At 48.6% G+C, this 13,398-nt stretch overlaps 5 protein-coding genes across 5 annotated transcripts; 3 read left to right on the forward strand and 2 right to left on the reverse strand.

The window, feature by feature from the left end:
• Positions 1-2,006: 2,006 nt before the first annotated feature.
• On the forward strand, positions 2,007-3,262 carry FTJAE_13841 (uncharacterized protein; the record flags this gene model as incomplete). The annotated part of the gene is made up of 2 exons (XM_037347023.1): positions 2,007-2,341; positions 2,389-3,262. 2 exons carry the CDS (start codon positions 2,007-2,009, stop codon positions 3,260-3,262), a joined length of 1,209 nt encoding a protein of 402 aa, XP_037199125.1.
• Positions 3,263-3,955: 693 nt separating this feature from the next.
• On the forward strand, positions 3,956-5,844 carry FTJAE_13842 (amino acid transporter AAT family; the record flags this gene model as incomplete). Its single annotated transcript, XM_037347024.1, has 3 exons — positions 3,956-4,278; positions 4,522-4,731; positions 4,776-5,844. The coding sequence occupies 3 exons, from the start codon at positions 3,956-3,958 to the stop codon at positions 5,842-5,844; spliced, it is 1,602 nt and encodes a 533-aa protein (XP_037199126.1).
• A 309-nt stretch (positions 5,845-6,153) lies between these two features.
• On the reverse strand, positions 6,154-6,954 carry FTJAE_13843 (AB hydrolase superfamily; the record flags this gene model as incomplete). The annotated part of the gene is made up of 1 exon (XM_037347025.1): positions 6,154-6,954. One exon carries the CDS (start codon positions 6,952-6,954, stop codon positions 6,154-6,156), a length of 801 nt encoding a protein of 266 aa, XP_037199127.1.
• A 1,818-nt stretch (positions 6,955-8,772) lies between these two features.
• On the reverse strand, positions 8,773-9,612 carry FTJAE_13844 (uncharacterized protein; the record flags this gene model as incomplete). The annotated part of the gene is made up of 1 exon (XM_037347026.1): positions 8,773-9,612. The coding sequence occupies one exon, from the start codon at positions 9,610-9,612 to the stop codon at positions 8,773-8,775; it is 840 nt and encodes a 279-aa protein (XP_037199128.1).
• A 1,069-nt stretch (positions 9,613-10,681) lies between these two features.
• Positions 10,682-13,108, forward strand: FTJAE_13845 (Nit-4-like protein; the record flags this gene model as incomplete). The annotated part of the gene is made up of 7 exons (XM_037347027.1): positions 10,682-10,747; positions 10,796-10,884; positions 10,935-11,302; positions 11,352-11,894; positions 11,942-12,332; positions 12,379-12,576; positions 12,838-13,108. 7 exons carry the CDS (start codon positions 10,682-10,684, stop codon positions 13,106-13,108), a joined length of 1,926 nt encoding a protein of 641 aa, XP_037199129.1.
• Positions 13,109-13,398: the final 290 nt, after the last annotated feature.

Raw genomic sequence — 13,398 nt, forward strand, 5'->3', positions numbered from 1 at the left:
GAGCGGTATGGATGCGACTGTAGCTCTGGGGAAGAGGGGAATTGCCAGGTGATCAATTGATTGTCAAGGATTGGCTTTAGTTTATCGCCTGCAACATGTCGCTATTGGATATTCTACTCAATAATTCTTTCTTCTAGTTTGTTATCTTTGACAATACAACTCGACGCGTGGACATGGTAGACGAATGAAAACCATGATAGGTTCCCGATTCACCGCTCTGAACCATCAAACGCAATTGCAAGAGCTATATTAGCCAATTTATGCAGCAGCACCATGTTGAATCGCAACACATCCCCTTATCGCGGAAGGTTCATGCCGGTGGCGACGCAGCAACACCAAATCTGTTGCCGTCACCGATATCACCAGACGCGGAATTAACAGACTAAACCGAGTAGTATTCTAGATGCGGATAGTCGAACCTGACAGCTGAACCTTGATGAAGCCCAGCTGCCGTTTTCTGTCTCACTAACAAGCGATAGCGTGCCACATACCGTCCGCTAGCTAGCTAGACTACCCGGAGGATCACCCCGTTCTGAGCGTTAGACCCGCCCTCTCTATTTGCGGGCAATGCCAAGCCGCGGGACCTGTCAAAGGACATTTTCCTTTCCACGGAATTGGGATGGAGGGTTGCAATTGCGACGATGGAAAGGGGATGAATATATCCGGATGAAGCGGATGCATGAATGTGGTGATAATGGGTCGGTTACACAGTGAAATGTGAGTATCACCCAGTTGTTGGATTCGTGGCTTGGGGCATATGACACCACTTGTTTCTAGCCCGACACTATCGAAGCACTTAAGAACAAAGCTACGGTCTTCGAGAATGGAGCGGCTCGAATTAATAAAAAGATAGTCTCGGTGCAATTGTGGTACTAGGTAATTACCAGCGAAGTGCAGAACCAGAACCGAATCACCCGAGATAAATGGCCGAGAAAGTTTTGAGGGGGGGCATCCACAACGCAACTCCACCATATCTCTTCTGCAGGGCCCAGGGGCACAGGCTAATTCTCTCTCTCTCCAGCCTAAGGTTCAAACTGTTACGTCTCCTTTATGTAACGACAAGTCTTTTCTATGGCTGGCCCTACCAACACCACGTTTTCCCCAGACTTGGTTTGTGAGTACGTAAAAAGGTTGATTTCCCCAGATTCTTTAAACGAGCGATGATGGTGAGAGTGAAAAGTGGCTGGATTGATGCCGACGGGACTGGATCTTGAGCTTGTGATTAGGGTGCCTTCAATTCCCACGTGTCAGCGCGACATTGTCGAACCAACACTCCTGATTTATTGGACCGGAGGAATTGGATCGTTATCAGGGGAAATTATAGCGATGTTGGCTGACTCAGATTGAAGACGCAATCAGTTATTTGCAGCTTATCAGACCATTCCCTCCCCTCTCTCTTTGCTCTACTGGTTTGGACTGTTATTTACCCCTGGCGCCACAATCTTTTAGCAATTTCTACAAGGGGAAAGTCGCCGTGTGCCTGGCCCATAACGCCAAACCGAATTCCTTCAGCGCTGCCGATTTCGCAATCGCCAAGAATTGAATCAAAGCAGTGCGCTCGGGCATTGATGAAGCACCGGTGTCGCAAGACATGATACGATTTGCATTTGTCCGCGCTATCGGTAACAGTTTCATATGTGATCCCTTTAGCAAATTCTATTGGTTCGAGATCGAGCCAATTGCGCTTCTGGTCAACGACTCACCTATGATGGAGGCTTTTAGTGGCTGCATGCCCCCTGGCGTCAAACTCCATTGACGTGCCTCAACCGCAGCCAAACCCCAACTGTGCCGCTAAGTCTGACCTCGAATTGTCTGGGCCCTTTGATAAAGTTGACCAGGGGCAGGCCATTCTTGCGCCCCTTGCTGCAGTGTTGAATCAATTCATTAATGTCCCGCATTCCCCTCGTTTTTTTGCTTTTGCTTTTAACTGTTTAAATGCTCTGATTATCGAAACTTTTGGCTCCATTATAACTTTTGAAAGGCTGCAAGGGCCATAGCCCGCCGATATGCCGCTCTACTCGGACGCCCCCGATGCGCGCCAGTTCTATGAGGATAAGCCGACGCTGCTTGTATCATGGTGGATCACGGTCTTTTGTGTGGCGATCATCCTCACGCGAATGTCGGGTCGATACGTACGAGTCGAGAAACTACTCAAGGAGGATAAGATCGCTGCCGGCGCGCTTATACCGTTGGTTCTAAGGGCTATCTGTGTTCATTTTGTTCTCAAGAATGGAACGAATAACGTCAACTTGGATGGGTTGAAACTGAGTGATGCGGATATTGATAAGAGGATCGTGGGGAGTAAGATGGTCCTCGCGAGTCGAGTATTCTACGCTTCCATGTAAGTTGACTTCACTGATTGATGATATGAACCTAATGATGTGTTAGTCTTTGGATTCTTAAACTTACTACGCTTGAGTTCTTTGAACGTCTTGCTGGCGCTACGAGACGAAGATCACATCGTATTATGATCCACGCCATGCGCGCAACCCTCGCAGCGACATTCCTCGCCGTCGTTATAAGCGACCTCGCAGAATGTCAGCCCTTCCCTCACTACTGGCAGGTCACTCCCGACCCAGGCCCTCAATGCCGCCAGGGTTTCGTGCAGATGCTCACAATGGGAGCCTGCAACGCCTTCACCGACCTCGTCCTCATCGCCTTTCCCATCCCCATCATCCTCTCCACCCAGATCGCCACCAAGCGCAAGGTCCTCCTCATAATGCTCTTCAGCTTCGGTCTACTCACAGTCGGTATAACACTCTACCGCATCCCCCGCATCATCGAAGCGCACGGTCTCCAAGTCGTACGCACAATGTGGGCATCGATCGAAATCCTCGCCGCCACAGCAGTAGGCAACATCGTCGCGCTAGGATCTTTCTTACGCGATAGCGGTGTCAAGCGCAAGAAGTTCAAAGAGTCAAACAGCTACTCCGGCTACTCCAACTCGCGCTCCCAATCACAACCTACGAAACTCACACGCACGGCGCATAGTCAGTGGGAGGATGAGGATCATGTTCGTACGACCGAGGGGATCTGGGCAAAGTCGCATGACACGAGCGACTCCATCTCTAAAGATGAGGATTTGCGAAAGTCGGGTGAAAGGCCTGTGAGTCCGACGCAGAGCCACGATTCGCTTATTACAAGGGATGAATTGACGGGCAAGATGGATCGTGATGATTTTGTGTATCGACAACCACCGACGGCTGTTATTGCGGGGGGATCTAAACAGGTTCAGCGCGCGCAGCCGACGAGGGATAATTGAATGCGATAATTATGTATATTAGGACATGAAAATAATTACGATTTACTTTGTTGATACCCGTTCATGATTACTTGATTGTCTCATGTAAGAAGCAGTTTATTGTACGTAATAGCCCACCACGATGGCTTCAGGGACCAGGTCCTGGACCATCCCCGGACCCAGTGTGGATGTCGCCAGATTCTCTCTTCCCCATGGGCAGCCAACACAAGGGACGACTTGACATGTCCAGTGACTGACCTTCCAGGTACAGAATGGCATGAGAGTTACAGAGTGAGGCAATAACCCTGACCCAGTAACAGTGCACGAACCAAGTGGGAATCTCGCTGATCCCACTCAAGTGAAACGTTGCGCGGTCTCCCCCTCCTCAATCAATCATCTCTGCTTCAAATCATTCATCTTTCTTTCACTCACTCTCCTCACTGCGCCGCATTTAATTCTCCTGATCTTCACGAGGCAGACTGCATTTTGGCGTCTCTGTTAGTCCTCTTTTGGCACACCCGCGTCCCATCATTGGCTTAACGCTCCGACAATCTGCACCCGAAGTAAACCGCGCATATCCCAAAAGTCCCTTCTAGAAACCTTCCAGAACGCGCCCTTCTGAAGACTTTTCTTCATGATCGTCATCCAACCCCCGTTCCAACGTCATCCCCTCCCCCCAAACTTGTCATCTTTTTTCATTTTCCCCCGCAAACGATGAAAGATCCTCGCGATGCGCAGACAATGCAATCGTTTAATATAGAAATGGGCTACTCGTGGAGTATACGAGCTCATAAACCACGGACCTCATGGCTTCATAGCTTCCGACGCGCAGATCCTCTTCCAGGATATCATCCCAGCGATGCACCAGAGCGATATTACGACTTACGCGCTGCGAACGCCAAAACAGCGAACACAGCACTTGCGCGAGAATTAAAAGGCCGTCATCTTCAAATGATTGCCTTTGGCGGTGCGATTGGTCAGCTTCACTTTTTCCAGTCTCGGCAAATCTCGGCTAATACGGTGTTAGGAACTGGATTGTTCGTCGCGTCGGGAGCTTCGCTTTATAGAGGCGGACCAGCGAGTTTGTTGATTTCGTATTTATTGCTTGGGGCGATGCAGTATTGTACTATGCAATGTCTTGGGGAGTTGTGTGTCATGTTTCCCATCGCGGGCTCCTTTTCGGCCTTTTCGACGAGGTTCTTGGATCCGTCTTGGGGGTTTGCTATGGGCTGGAAGTAAGCTGACTGTAATCTCTGACTTCCCTTTACTGACTGTTGTAGTTATTGCTTACAATGGTTGTTCATCTTACCGTTGGAAATAATTGCTGGGGCGTTCACGATAGGATACTGGAACCCGGATCTGACAAAGTCAATATTCGTGGCCATATTTCTCTCCGCTATTGTCATCATCAACCTCTTTGGCGTCAAGACTTACGGCGAAGCTGAGTTTATCTTTTCTCTCATCAAGATCACCGCCATCGTCGGTTTCATGTACGTCAACCCCCCTCTCCCTCCTCCCAATTCTAACGGCCTAGATTACTCGCCATCGTCATAAATGTCGGCGGGGAGCCCGAGAGCGGTTACATCGGCGGCATGTACTGGCGTAACCCAGGCCCCTTCAACAACGGCTTCAAGGGCTTCTGCAGCGTCCTCGTTACATCCGCATTCTCCTTCACAGGCACAGAGCTCATCGGTCTCGCCGCCGCTGAGACAGCTAACCCGCGGAAATCATTACCGACAGCTATTAAACAGGTTTTCTGGCGTATCACGATATTCTACATCGTTGCGCTAATGCTAGTTGGGCTATTAGTACCTTCTGATGATAAACGACTCGTCGGCGGTGATAATGTCGCTGATGCGACGGCGAGTCCGTTCGTTATTGCGATTGAGAAGGCTGGGACTTCTTTGCTTCCGAGTATAATGAATGCAATTATCTTGGTGGCGGTGATAAGTGTTGGGAATTCAGCGGTTTTTGGATCATCGAGAACATTAGCTGCTTTGGCGGAACAGTCGCATGCGCCGCAGATCTTTGCATACGTGGATCGACAAGGCCGTCCGCTCATGGCAATACTATTCGCATCATGCATTGGTCTCCTCGCATTCCTCGCAGATGTCAGTTTCCACGATTCCATCTTCAACTGGCTTCTCTCGATCAGTGCGTTAAGCACGTTATTTACGTGGGGAAGCATCTGTTTATGCTATATCCGGTTTCGAAAAGCTTGGTATTACAATGCCCATACGCTTGACCAACTACCGTTCAAGTCTCATGTCGGCGTCGCAGGGGCGTGGTTTGCTTTTGTTGGATATATCCTCGTGCTGGCCTCTCAGATCTGGATTGCGGTCTCGCCTGTTAATGAGCCTGGTATTGACAGGAGTGCATCGGGACTGACGCAGAATTTCTTTTTGAAGGTTTTGGCGATACCCATTATCTTGTTGTTTTATCTATCTCATAAGGCTTGGTATCGTACGCAGATTGTACGTCTGCCTGATATGGATGTTGTGACGGGGCGGAGATACTTTCGTGTGCATGTTATGGCGGAGCAAGAACGGGAGGAACGACATGGCTGGCCCAGGTGGAAAAAGGTCTATCGGTTTCTCTGTTGACGTATTTGCATTGGGTGGCGTTTGCATAGCGACTGATAGATGGTGTATCTTAGATAGAGGCACGTTACATAATGATGATTGCATTGAAGCTCCTCTCTGATTTATGTCTTTACATGAAACTCGCTACATACAGGCTTTGATAAAATCCAGCCAACGCCATCCTCTATGACCTTATCCCATCTATTGTACGCCGATAATTTCTCCTCATGCGATCTAAAACCATGGGGCAGCCCCAAGAACAAATTTACATCGGTCGGAACACTGAATCATGTTAGCCAATGTCTTCCAAAGAACCCATATATCAGCTACTCACCCAGCTTCTGCCAACATCTTCCCATAGAGAAGTGCTTCGTCTCTAAGAGGATCCAGGCCTACTACACCAAGAACAGTAGGAGGCATCCCTTTTACTTGTTCTGGCGATGCATTCCCCGGGTTGATCTTCAAATCATGAACATCTGGGTTCTCGATCTTCAACAGATTTGTGAACCAGCGAAGTTCCTCAACGGTAAGCATCGGCGCTGCAACATTTGTTTTGTAAGATGAGATAGACTCGCTTTTCATCTTTCTCATCTGCGGTTCATAGCAATCAAGGTGTGCCAGACAGGGTATCATGAGGACTTGGCCTGCGATGGGAGGTCTTTTCTCTGTTACACGATTCAGATGTTTTTGTAAGGTGAAAGACGCAGATAGCCAAGCACCAGCTGATATTCCGCCAATAATGACTCTGTCCGGGTCCCAGAACATTGATTCCATGTTATCATGAGCCCACTCGAAAGCGTCCTCAGCATCATTCCATTGTGTCGGATACGCAAACTCCGGCGTATGTCTGTAATCAACATTTAGAACCGCCACCTTCGATCCGACGGCTATACGTGCACATATCGCATCCTCAGCATCCAGCGTGCCGAACATGAATCCACCGCCCTGGAAGTGCATATGCAAAGGGAGCAAGGCTTTTTCTGGGGCATCGACTGGCCGGTAACTCCGTGCCGGTATAATGCCCCCATCACGAGAGGGAATATCGTGGTTCTGTATCCGTAGTTGAGGCGCGAGTTTGATCATTGACTCTCTGGCGACAGCTTCTCGTTCTTGGTTCGCCAAGCTTTTCATTTCGGAGATTGGTAATTCCGGTACAGCTGGCGGCGGTAAGGATGCTTCGAGGGCAAGCCACTCGGGGCTTACACCGTCGTAGCATGAAAAGTCACACATGGAAAAATCTTTCTCAACAATAAAGGAAGTCGATTTGGATAAACTATATACCTTAGACGTTGCTGACCGGCTCGTTGATTTCCGTTAGCCGAGGCTATCGGTGATCGCTGAGCGCTAGACCGCCAAGGGAAAGTATTATACCTAAGGTACCTTAGCTATAGGCGTAATGTTAATGAAAAGAGTCATGTCGGAGTTGTGTAGAATTTCAGTTATGCCGAGATTGATTTTCAGCACTCGATCAAGCAACTAGAATTATATATAAAATATTTTTGCCGTATAGTTTCGAAAAGCTGAGCTGTTTCACGGCCGAATACCTACTAGGTAGGTAAGCTAGGGGGGAAATAAAACTCAGGACCTTAACCCTAAGTGATAAAAAGGCTTAGGTAACTTAGTATAAGTTTAGCATACCTTTTATAGAATTTATTTTGTCATCCTAAACTTAGGTCTTGTGTTTTCTTGCTCCCTAAGGGCAACGGTAGCGATCATTATGTAATCCGCCACCCAAACGCGTCGCGCGTCGATTGTATTGTTTATTGGCTCTAATATTCTCAGTGCTCTCCACCTAACCTCTACATAATTCATTTCCAATATTCAGACCCCCGTGCGCAACAAGCATGGAGACATATTCTGATGCTCAAATCATTTCGCAGCTCACCTGTGATGTTGAGCTTAATCTCGGCAGGGTCATCCAGGACATAGTCCCAGTAACGTCATCATCGATTCACCCGGAGCGCTCTGAATCATCCTTGGGCCTGCTCGACACTCTACCAGCAGAGCTACTCGTTATCACACTCAATCTTCTGGATTTTCAGTCACTTTCGCGTGTCTCACGTGTCTCCTTGAGAGGCAAGAGAGTCGTTGAGAATTTTCTGCCGTATCGGCAGGTGATTCAGCATGCACCCAAAGTTCCAACGGCGTTGATAAAGACGAACCTTGTTGGTTGTTACCCGGCTTCAGACGTATACTGCACCCTCAAATCCTCTCGCTGCGTTTCCTGCTCAGACTTCGGGGCTTTTCTATATCTGCCCACATGCGAGAGGGTCTGCTTCGAGTGCCTCTTCCAAAACAGAGGACTGTGGATGATGACGCTACCGATGGCTAAAAAGTACTTCGTCTTGACGCAACGACAAGTCCAGACCCTTCATATTATGCGTATCATCCCCGGGACGTACTCTGTCAGGGGCCCTGAAAAGCTGCACCGCAAACCTTGCCAGCTGGTCAGTGTGAAATCAGCTAAAACGTTGGCCATCAAAATCCACGGCTCTGTACAACACCTGGCGCAGTTGATCCCGCAACCGCCGGCGATATCCTGGAAAGAATATTATCTTTTTAAGCGCTATCATGAAGCGCCTCTGGAAGCACCAGGATACGACATGTCAAAACTTTCAGAAGGGGCTAATATCGGCAATGATCCGTTCGCAGGTGTATCCAGCCTACGTGTGCCGTACATCACAGACTCGAGAGCGGACTGGGGGCAACTTTGCAAGGGATGCCAAGTCACATACAATGATTTCAAGCACGGATCTCTGCCCTCAACTATCCTCACGTTATTGTGTCCCCCGCGCACGAGACCAGAACGACCTGTTTTTGCCTTGACTACGAGACTACATTCGCGTGATGGGCTGCTAAGTCACGCTGAACACTGCTATGGATCACGGAAGCTACTAAGGAATATGGGGAACTAAGGAAAATACTGTCATGAGGATTATGTTTCTATTGCTAACGATACATGAAAGTGACTGGTGCACCTCGCCCTGAGTCATCTGTCAACTCGGCTGCCAGTTCCTCAAGCTCAGCCTTGGCTTTCTTCTCATCGTATTGCTCAGCATGTTCAAAGTCAATCATCTTGACGTTCCCAGTGGATTGCTCGACAATAAAGTTGTAGCGATTGGCGTCTCCGTGGACAAACCCCAGCTCATGCAACCTGCGCAAGGCCGCCTCGCATTTCGGCAGGTCAGCCAGTGTCGCATATTCGCCCTCTATCTTTTCTAACAGGAAACCAATGTTTCTACCGCCTTCGAAGAGATGACCCAGGACCTCGGGAGTCATCCTGTCCTCATCAGGGCTTTGCAACCTGGTTAGAGCTTCGTACATCCTCGTCTCGTGCTCAATCTGTGGAATGAGCCACTCAAGAATGGCAATTTTGGATATCGCAGTCTTCCCCTCATATTCGACTTCTCGAATGCGCTGCTTGTGATACTTGATGCGTTTTAGGGACAGTATGTTGATTTGTCGTGGATGCCAGGTGCATTCAATCTTGTCCAACGGTTCGAAAGAAATATCCGATTGAACGCTGCCATCCTGGGCCCGGGAAAGCCGCATCTTCGTCCAGTCTGCGTCTGGGAATGGGGGAAGCGCGGGCACGAGAAGATGTGGTCGACAGAGAGTGTCTTGTTCAAAAATGGGATTGGGACTCCCAGGACCTGGAATTGTCACATAATGTACCCGGTTGCCGGCCCGAATGCGATACAGTCCTTCATCATCGTCGATTTCTTGGTTGAGGACTTCGATGTTCGACTTCGGCACAATGCTGATTTGGTTTGAGATGATGTGCGACATGTTGATAAATGTATCAGAGATAGTGTTGAATGAAGGATCAGGGTGTCGTCAAGGAGTTTTCTTGACTCCAAGCTTGTATTGCGCCCAGGCACAGAGCATCAACTTATCAAGCTTGTGCCCCCACAACTCGTGGAAACAAACTCGGGTCTGGGCGGGCGCTTAAGCCTCACTGGGTACTGGTTGTTCCTCGCGCGCGCGTACTGCCGTTTCATGTGCTAGAGTAGCAGCGGTTATTTGAAGAATCTAAAAATACAACCGAATCATCATATGCCTCGAAGCGCTATACATCTTGTTATTCCGCTACTAGAAGATATACTGTACTGTTAAGAATCATTATAAATAACATAAAGCTTGATTGAAACCCATCAGAAGCTTTCATTCATTTCCTCCAAGTCCACAACTTTATCATATAACTTTGCCATATCTTCTTCTCCAAACCGTTTCTCGTTCCTACTACCACCAATGTGAGTGACTCAGTATTGGTGACCAGTATCATCAGCTAACACAGGCTGCGTCTACAGACTGAAGCAAGAAGCACCGTGTGTAATCAAATTTACAACACTTACAGGTGTGGCTGCACAAAAATGGGCGAATTCGAACAATGCGACGAGAAATATGAGGCGCAGTCTAATCTGCAATGCGACACCCCAACTCGTGTTGTGAAAGAGTCTCGTAACTATTGCGCGAAACATCTTGTCAAGGAAAGCAAGGCAAAGGACGAGTTCAGGGGGCGCGTAGCTCGTTAGGGACGTACTAGCGGCTGCTGTACCGCTGGTCCCTTCTGGAGACTATAACCTGCAGAATCCGCGATGGATTGAAGTGCTTTTGTACGAGCTTAGGGGTGTCTTTAGAAGTGTTCGATAGTCTCAATGTTGGAAGAAACATTTAGCCACGTCACAGTCATATCTTAGCCGTAACATGATATGAATTTATGAGCTAAGTTGGAGCTGGAGTGGCGGGAATGTCTGTCCGCTTATGTCATCGAAATACCTCACCTCAATCACGTCCCTTGTGAGCGGACCATCATGTTCCTTCAATACCACGGCCCATCACCATCCGTCCCGCCATCATGAAGACATCGCGACGTAGACCCCAGCGCGTATCTGCCGCCTGTGACTTTTGCCGAAGGCGGAAGGTAGCAATGTAATCATCACGGTGCAACGTATCTGCTGACCTCTTCTAGCTTGGGTGCGATAACGCGAAGCCAAAGTGTGAAAATTGCCAGGGTCGGGCTATCGAGTGCACCTATTCTCAGAGAATAGCTCAAGCTAGGTAAGATTGTTAACAGATCATGCAGGGTCGGTGTTAACGTTTGTGAACAGACCGTCTAATGCGCGCATACAGAAACTGGAGGAGGAAAATGCTCGTTTACGAGATCAATTACGCTCCAGAAGTCCGGAGTTGAGCAGCGTGCATTCTGATGCTGACCAGGGAGGCATTCACTTGAATGGAAACCCGAATCTCGTTGAATCTATCATTACCCCGAACAGCTTCAGCGATCAGACTCGTCCAACAAAGGCGCAAGCTGTCTCTCCTTCTAACCATTTATCAACTGGGCAACCCGAGGGTGCCGCTTTTCATGGCCCTTCTAGTGGAGCTACACACATAGGAACCGTTCAAGACCGGCCTCGCATACCCAACTCCGACGAGTTTGTCAAGAACCAACTTTTGGCAGAGACAACTAGGCAACGTGAGTGCATACCACTTAACACTCAAGACCGAGAGCTAATTTAAAGCAGGTCAACTAGAAAAGGTCAATCTCAGAGCCGGAAAGCTTGACTTCCGTGGCGTTGACCCAAAAGTCGGCATGGATCTTCTCTCCAAATTCTGGAACCGCCAGCACTATATGGGCTCAATCGTATATCGCCCAGCCTTTATGCGCGGCATGGCATCCAAAGGTCCTTACTACTCCGACCTCCTCCTTACAGCCATACTCTTCGCTGGGTCTATGCATACAGTTGATGCAGCCGCTCTCCGAAGCACCGGCAAGCTGAATTCCATTGGGCGTCCATATCGCATCAAGTTCGAGCAAGCCCTGCACGCTTCTGGCTCTCAGGTATTGTTCAAGAGTGATATCACTACGATCCAGGCGCTGCTTGTCGTTTCAGACGCCCTGTTTTCGTGGTGTAATGAGAGGAGTCTCTCGTGGCATTACTTAGGAATCGCGATTAGTATGATAATCGATCTTGGTCTGCACATCGACGGCCCAGCTCGAAGATCTTCAAAGAAAGTAACTGCTGAAGATACAGAAATTGAGCGCCGTGTCTTCTGGGCGACATTCAGTAAGCATCTCAACACCCACATATCTATGTCTAGCTGATCTTTTTAGTTTCGGACAAGGTCCAGTCTATCTACCAAGGCCGTCCAACTCGGTTACGCGAGCATGATAACCGTGTACCGATCGCATTTCTTGATGAATATGAAGAACTGGAGGATTTTCATACTCGAACGTACTCTGCTCAACCATTTCAGTTGGATTGTCCGACGTATAGTGTCTCCACGTTTGAGCAGCTGTGCAAACTCAGCATTATCATTGACCGTATTCTATGTGCTCTTTATGCGGAGAGGAGCGCCACGAAGAATGCCGATCAAATATGGCAGACTGCCCACTCGCTCACCCGCGATCTTAAATCTTGGAAGGATGGATTGCCGGACAGTTTGAGAGTTGATCTGAACGATCCTGCTTCCTCTAACGTCCTTCCGCACAACCTATCACTGCTGTGAGTGCGTTGTTTAGCTTTCTTGTTCACATACTGACTCAACCAGGGCATTGTTCAACTCCCTAGTCATCTTGATCTATCGTCCTTTTCTTTCGGAAGGCCACCTTACATCTGTCTCTGAAACATCCGCACCCGAAGCCTTCTTCAACTGTGTCACAGCTGCGATAGAGACTCATCAGATCTTACAAATCTTCAAACAGCACTTTTGCTTTAGGACAGCGCCATATTTTATATCATACGCCACGTATGTTAGTGCCACGATTCATGTTCGCATGGCAGCGCAGAAAAGTCCAGGATCGCAAGCGCATTTGTGTCTCAGAAATTGCTTGGAGATTTTATCCGAACAGCAGACATGGTGTCACGCTCCAAAGCGAACGATGAAAATTCTTCTTGGGATTATGGACCGTTTAGGGGTTAATGTTGGAGAGTTTGTGGCGATAGAACCAATAAGCTGCCAAGATGGTCACCTGGGAGAGGCTGATGTATCTGAACTATCTGAAATCAGCCCTGATATCATGTATCAAGGGCCCGACGCGTCAGTGGCGCAGCAGCCAACGCCTGACACGGCAGTCGACTTCTCTAGCCTGGAGGTTTCCGATTTCGACATCGATCAGATCATGCAAAGCTTTCTGCTTGAAGCCCCTCCGATGGCACCAGGAGCCTTTGTACCTATGTCGCAGACAGGCTTCAACCATTACGGCACTGGAGATGAGGCGCTCACAAGTCGGGATATAGTGTTTGATGACTTGTTTGGGTTCGACTCTAGTACATCTTAGGTCACCAGTCTGACTGTCGTAGCCTGGTTAGGCATCATACACTCTATCTCATTATCCAGTTCAAAATACATATCAATCGGGAGCAATCGGCTCCCAGAAAGCTACTATTAAATCTCTAGGGCCCATACGGTATCTTCACCAAGTTCCATACGTCATGTCAATCGGACCGTTTACAACACAACGTTCAGCCAAAACCTGGAAATAAATGACCAGAATCCCAAGTAATGAATTTCAAACAATCATATCGAATGAGGCTCAAAGGAGTAGCGTCTTAGCGGCTCTTTGGCGGA

This window comes from Fusarium tjaetaba (genome assembly GCF_013396195.1).
Source record: "Fusarium tjaetaba strain NRRL 66243 chromosome Unknown NRRL66243_c0000487, whole genome shotgun sequence".
Classification (NCBI taxonomy): domain Eukaryota; kingdom Fungi; phylum Ascomycota; class Sordariomycetes; order Hypocreales; family Nectriaceae; genus Fusarium; species Fusarium tjaetaba.